Genomic DNA, 7,522 nt, shown 5'->3' with positions numbered 1-7,522 from the left:
TTTTTATTTTATTCACCAAAATTTCTTATAATGCCTAAAAGTTTCACATTTTTATCGAGTTCTAGCTGTATTATTTCAATATCTTCCAGGATATGCCAGGAAACTTGCTGCAGTGTGTTTGTGTTCAGTTTAGCATCTACGCTGCAGTAAAATGAACATGTTTGTTTTTCCGTTGAGGGTGTGGGGTGTTTTTCACGCCCCACTGCTCAAACACACACACACACTCACTCATATACTACTGCAGTCAGCTGCACTCTGCCAATCCATTTAAAAGTTTCCTCGTCTGTCCATCCTTTGCTTACTTGGATGTGTTTAAAGATTTGAATATTTTATGAAATGCTGCCATCAGCGTTTGTCTTCCTGAGGCGTCTCTCTCCTTTCACTGTTTATCACATGTTTAGTCCACTCTTCCACCATCCTTGTCATCAGGATTTCATTTTAAAACCTCTTTTGCTCTCCTTAACACGTTTCAGTTGGTGTCCAGTTTTTCAGATACATTCAGGACAAGCTCCCTGAGAAAATGTACTGTGCTCAGATGTTGCTCTTTCATAGATTATGAAACTTAACTTGAGATATCAGGAATAATTCTTCAATAATTCCTTTTAAGAAACAAATGGTCATACAGTAAATGAAATGTGGCATTTTTATACTAATCTTTGACTTCTGAATGCAGATAATAATTATTATATGAGCAGCGTTTGAGACATTATTGAGATTTCTTTTACACTTCTATTGTGAGACAAATGTGAGATTACTGTGGTCTATTTTTGCTGGAGAAAAACTGAGAAGTAGAAGATGTTAATTTGGTCTCCATTTAATCTCATATTAGTGTCTAGCACAAACAACTGGGATGAAAAAGAGATATTTTTTGTTAATGTTTTAGGTTCATAAATAAAGACATAGGTAAAATGTAACTTTCTCTGCTTTTCAATCTTTCTCAACTCCAAGATGATTCTCCTAATGAGAAAGCAAGCTCTATAATCACTCAACACATGAAATCAAACCCTGAAAATACTTATGTAATTTTTTTTATATATAGGTGCTTACATTTAGTTTATTTAATTACATTTAATAGTTATTAAGGCAATAAAAAATAGGCTATATGGCATACATTTTGCAAAAGATTACAACTTAGATAAAATTTAAAAAATAAAATAAGACCCATATCGGTCTTCAAACTTCAGAAAACATCCTCAAATAAGAAAAGAAAGACAGTGAGATGGTCTACTGAACAAGAGAAAAACAACATGAAGAGCATGAAGATCTTCCATCAGTCCTTCACTGATCCCAGTTCAGCAGGGAGACCTTCTGCTTTCCTCCACTGAGCGTTTCGCATCCTGAACCATTTCTACAGGACAGAGAGAGAGAGAGAGAGATTAGGCTGATCGTAAATCAGGAGATATCATAGCTGAATTTTTATATTTTCTGAAAACTGGAGTGGTATTTGCAATATGTTTTCAATAGGTATGTTAACATGTACCACTTTTTTGTCAATTGGAATAAATCCGATTTCAGATTCTGAAAGCTCTGTTTATATGAGCGCAAGGTATTTTTAAAATAGTCAGATTCAAGTGATTACATTGTTTCAAGTCTAAATTTATTTCAGATCAAGCTCAGTCAGATTAACTGGGGTGTTTGCATAAAGGCTTTTCAATCCGATTAGGCCATCAATCTGATTATAAATGGATTATTTAAATACATGCAAATGTAGCTAATGTTATCCATTTCAACACAAGTTGTAAAACATTTGACTTATGAAACTGAGTAAATATTTCACTTTTACACACACGCACGCACACACACACACACTAATCTTTTAGAGTATCCTAAATTAGCTGATTTTCATAGAAACAGACAGTTGCACCACAGCTCTGAGGTACAATGATCTTTAACACTAGCATCGCAACACACTTGCAAAACTGTCAGTGTTTTACGTAACATACCATGAGAGTATATAAAAAGCTCTGTATAAAATCCCCTTCTTTGGTAGGGCGACCACATATATCCGCTTTTTTCTGATTTCCAAATTACATAAAATGTCCTATTGTTTTCATACTTGCTAAAGGACTGTAGAGAGACCATCAATAGGAAAACAAAGCCATTTTAGGCAATCAAGAAAAATTGTTCACCTAAAAAACACAAACATTCCACTATTTTTCAGCAGAGGAACAGCAAACACTGTGTGCACTGCATTTCTGTGTTTGTGTAACAGCTGAAATCAAGCAGCGCCGCTCATCTTCCCCTCACAGGTTTTAGTGCAGCATGTATAGCGTTTGACTCTGAACACTTAACATCAGAGTATCCACCCATCACTAACCCTACAGTACTTACACACAGAGTCTGTGTTTACTAGCCAACACGGCCAGCAGGCATGACCGGTTTACAGAAAGAGAAAGAGAGGTGTACACCTGTTCCTCATACCGCACCCTTTGCGTTTAAGTTTTCTTAGCATTAAAATAATGCAAAGTGGTGATATCATTTCCCCCAGAACCAGGACTGAGTTTGTTATTCAAACCAATTTTCCCTGAGTCATAATTTGCCTATGAAATAAAGCCATAGATGAGGCACTGCGCTTAGCTTTCATGGTGACATTTTCATGACAATTTTGCACATTTATAGTCTTGAGTAACGATCATATAGGGTTATTGTGGGTTTTGAAAAGTTTTAATTCACGCTTCCACAAATTAAGGCTGTAAATAGTCTTAAAGGGGTCATATGATGCGATTTCAAGTTTTCCTTTCACACTACTGCTGTTCCTGAAACCACGCCTTCTTTCTTTGCACATTTGGGCGCATTATGCAAATATTTCCACATAGTGGGGTAGATATGTGGGGGCGTGTTAGAACGAGCCGTTTTAGGGGGGCGTGGCAGAGTCTTAACTTTGATAAAGAATATCTCTTTGGTTTTGAGACTTTAGTCTTTGCAACTTCAGGGATCTTATCTATGCACAATCAGCTTGTAACACTCCAAAGAGAAAGGAACACTTGAAATCGCATCATATGACCCCTTTAAGTCAAAGCAGAAATCAGAGTCATGGCATATAGCTAAACATATACTTAAATCAAGATGCATTTAATTAAGATGCAAAAAGAAAATAAGAAGTCTCTGTTTTCTGAAAGAATTATTAAAATGAAATAAATATCTGCCAAAGGTGTATGAAAACTTGTTTTCACTTTGAATTAAGTTGATTCTTTTAATCCTGTTGGCAGATATTTGTTCGTGTTTTCACTTCATTTTGATCAATTTCACAGAAAACAAGTCATGTTGCTTCTCAAGTAAATGTCTTGATTTAAGAATCTTTATACATTTGAATGGGAAAACAATGCAAAATACCTGAGGATAAATGTCACTTTTTTGTAGTCTGACCAGAAGGTAGTTCAATTCAAGCCATAAGCTATTTCCTTGTGTTGCTTATCATTGTTTTGGAAACCATTATAGGTTGTTTTTAAAGAAAGTTAAAAAGAACAGCTTTTTCTTGAAACAAAAATCTTTTGTAACATTATAAATGTCTTTACTGTCACTTTTAATCAATTTAATGCATCCTTTCTGAATAAAAGTATTACTTTCTTTCCAAAACCCTCTTAATCTTTAACGTTATATGGTATATTAAATATTACTTGTGCATGAGTGAATACATTTAAGCACACTGTATACATTCGCACACCCCTAAAATGGTGAATTGCTAAGCCTGTTCTATTGTGTAGGATGATTTATCACAAAGGCGTTCACATTTTGTATAAATGCACTTGGTTTTCCACAATCATAGTGACAGAAACAGACCAGCCTCAAGAAGGAATGTGTTTCCAGTCAAATTCTGGCTAACTTCACGCTGTCAGCTCTGGAAGTGTTGCTCACAAGCTCTGAAGTATTAGATACTGTAAGTAGACGCATTACAGCATTACTAACTGCCGCATTACATCATGACTCCTGTGTGGGTTTTTCATTTGAATGAATGTGTTTAGAAATCAGACACAATGCGTTTGAACATGTCGCTCATATCCGTAAGAGGGAAGGCACGTCCGGAGGCGCTCTGTTTATGGTCAGTGTCAGCTCTCCATTCACAAGCCTTTGGGTTTTAACGCTGTCAGTGTGTTATTTTGAGCTGGTGACAGCAAAACAGGAATGAAGACAATGCATGAGAGAAGCTTGCATCATGGGTAATGTGGCTTAGTGGTTAAAAATCTCATGTGTTCACTGAAAAGTTGTAAGCTGACACCCCAGAAGAGTTGATCCATGCACGTTCATTGTGCAGTTAAGAGTGTTAACCTCCAGAGGGACTCAATCTGTATAAATTAAAGCTTGAGCAAGGAGAAACACCTCTCTGGAAGCATTATTATTTACTTTAACATTTATTGCTGTCATTAACTTTCCCTGATCAAATAAAGTCAGGCAGGTCATTATGCAATAAAGGCTCATAAACCATATGTCATAGCCTACTACCATGTTGATTGAACCCAAATGTACACTGGTATTACAATATTTTTGGACACACACCATAGTATTATTATGTTTTTTTAACATTTGTAATTACATCGAGATATAAATGCCATGGTACAATCCAAGCTAACAAAAATATGTATGCTAATAATAGGCCTACATAATATCACATTCATTATTATTAACTATTAATTATTAATGTTTTTAGAACGTTCAAAACATCCAGTTTTTTTGTAAATGTTCTAAAATGTTTTTTTTTTTTGGTTATGTTAACGTCAGAGAAAACTTGAAGGGAAGGTTCAGTTTTATCATTTTGCAAACATTATATGAACGCTATTTTGAATGTTCTCTAAACTAGTAGGCTAGTAGTAGCCTATAGGTTTAAAAAAAGACTTGTGTCAAAATGCTTCAGAAAATCTTGAAAGATGTATAATGTTTTTGTGCAAACGTTTTGAAAAATAACTTTAATAGAAAAAAATGATTGTTCATAACTTTGAAATAACCTTGTCAGAACGTCACTAGCCAAAGTTCAGGCAATGCTATATTGCAATTCGATATCATACAGCTAGTCATTTTTGACAGGTGCGTTTTACATTATTATTATTATTATTAAAAAAATTTACTTTTAATAATAATTATGTTTGTATTAAGACAATTCCGCCTACATTAAAATACTAAAAAAGAATAAGAATTTAAATATATATATTTTTTAATATATAGATTTTGTGCGTTAAAAGCGACAAAACAAAACGCGAGCGCTCCCATTCGACCAATCAGAAAGACGCGGCAAAATTGCAACGCTCCCAATCGGCCAATCAACGTGACGCGTCTTCCAAACGTTCTGGTTTGTCGCGTCGCGTCGCTCGATCGCGCTGTGGATGAGGATCTCGTGAGAAACTCACCGCTGTCTCTTCTTCGCTGAGCCCACACTCCGCTGCGATCAGCATCAGCGTGGTGTAGTCGGGGTGTTTGCTGACTTTCGTGAAATTCTCCTCCAGAACTTTAATCTGATCCTCCGCTAAATGCATCCCGAACATCGCCATCGCGTTTCCACTCGCGCTCATGTTTCAACTCCAAACAGACAAACGGACTGGAAACTAAAATCACAGCTCGACTGATGTCAGCCTCAGCGTCCCATGCAAATAAAGTCCAAAGTCGGGAAAGAAGCGCCAGCCTCCACGAGGAAATGCTGTGGGAAAGGGATGCACGATGTTGAGTGCGCTGACGCGTCAGAAGTGAGTACTGTACCTGATAATGGCCAAACTCCATCTGCTCTCAGCTCGGATCTTTCACTGCATTATGTAATGCCCCCCGGGTGACGTCACAGCGGGGCTGAAGTGTGACAGACCTTTGAAAGTACATTCATGAGATCATGCGGTGCTTACCTCATAAAACATGTCCTGGCCATTTTACCATAAAAGAAATCAATACATATTTTATGTGAATTTTTTAGACCATTAATACCCCTTCCAACCCCTTCTCATTATCATGACAAAAATATAATAATAATAATTCTATTTATTAATATATTAATAAATAATAATAACAACATCTATATTATTATTATTAATTAGTATTATTATCAAAAACATGTTGGACATTACGATAAAAAATGTACAGAGACTTTTAAAATAATTTGAATATCAATTCAATGTAAATTTTACATTTAGTACAACAAAACTTACCTTGATGTATAAAAGCTTTAAAATAGTATAGAATTTCTATTAAATAAATTATTATTATTATAATTATCATATATTTTATGTATTTACCATATTAATATTTATTTAATATATCAAAAATATTTGTAGTAGTCTACTTTAAAATTAATATGTAATTGCTATTAAATAGATAAGTAAATGAATAATAATTTTTATTATATTTATTGTATGCAATATAATCATTTAACAAAACATTAATTATTATTATCATTTCGTGTAACATATTAATATTTATTTAATATATTAATAATATTTATAGTAAACTTTAAAATAGTAAGTAATTGTTATTAAATAGATAAGTATGAATAATAATAATTATTTTATTGATTGTATTTAATATAATCAGATTTACAAATATTTATTATTATTATTATTATTACTTCATGTAACATATTAATATTTATTTAATATATTAATAACATTTATAGTAGTATAGTAGTGTACTTAAAAATAGTATGTAATTGTTATTAAATAGATAAGTATGAATAATAATTATTATTTTATTGATTGAATATAATATAATCATTTAACAAAACATTTATTATTATTATTTTTATAGATTTAATGTATTTAATATATTCATATGTATTAAATATATGAATAAATCATATTTATTGTAGTATAGTAGTGTTTTTTTTAGCTTGCTCACATGAAATGTGAAACTTATACAGGCTGTCCAGCAGCTGTCAGTAATTTGATCATATCTAGTTTGTACAAATACAGTTCTTTTATTGAATTGTATTGATTATCACTCTTCGATCTCAGGTAAATTCAGCCCCCTGGATGTTTTCACAGACCTGTCTGCTGCTTCTCCATCAGTGAAGGGAAGGCAGCAGAAGAATGCTGAGCGGTGAGTTCTCTGAAACAGAAACACCAGTCTGTCATGTCCTGAAAACACATGTCTGCTGTAGAGGAGCCTGCGGTGTTTGTCAGAGGAGAACTCGATGGAGGAGGAGAGGAAATGGGGCACGCGGATATCCACACTCTGGACCCTCTGAACTGATTATATATCACTTTACATGCTACACTACCCCTATAGAGTAATCACACACACACACACACACACACACATACACGTCTGGTTTGCTATCCTTGTGGGGACTCTCCATAGGCGTAATACTTTTTCTACTGTATTCTATCGCCCTACACCAACCCTACACCTAAACCTACCCCTTACAGGAAACTTTCTGCATTTTTAGATTTTCAAAAAACTTCATTCTGTGTGATTTATTAGCTTGTTTACCCGTGGGGACCTCAATTTAGGTCCCCAACGTGACACAAGTCCCCATGAGTCTGTGTGTATTCAGGTTTAAGTCCCCACCACCAGAATAGAAAAACAGGTATACACACACACACACACACAC

The 7,522-nt window shown here is 34.4% G+C and overlaps 1 protein-coding gene across 1 annotated transcript; it reads right to left on the bottom strand.

The window, feature by feature from the left end:
* Positions 1-822: 822 nt before the first annotated feature.
* Positions 823-5,695, bottom strand: LOC107731356 (homeodomain-only protein-like). Its single transcript, XM_016542414.1, has 2 exons — positions 5,340-5,695; positions 823-1,348 (listed from the first exon to the last, which is right to left on the bottom strand). Exons 1-2 carry the CDS (start codon positions 5,499-5,501, stop codon positions 1,271-1,273), a joined length of 240 nt encoding a protein of 79 aa, XP_016397900.1. The 5' UTR covers positions 5,502-5,695; the 3' UTR covers positions 823-1,270.
* Between the last annotated feature and the right edge of the window lie 1,827 nt (positions 5,696-7,522).

The sequence above is a fragment of the Sinocyclocheilus rhinocerous genome, unplaced genomic scaffold, assembly GCF_001515625.1.
Source record: "Sinocyclocheilus rhinocerous isolate Xijiao unplaced genomic scaffold, SAMN03320098_v1.1 scaffold939, whole genome shotgun sequence".
NCBI classification, from domain to species: domain Eukaryota; kingdom Metazoa; phylum Chordata; class Actinopteri; order Cypriniformes; family Cyprinidae; genus Sinocyclocheilus; species Sinocyclocheilus rhinocerous.
Note: the sequence above shows the minus strand (reverse complement) of the source record. Positions and strands in the feature narration are given on the sequence as shown.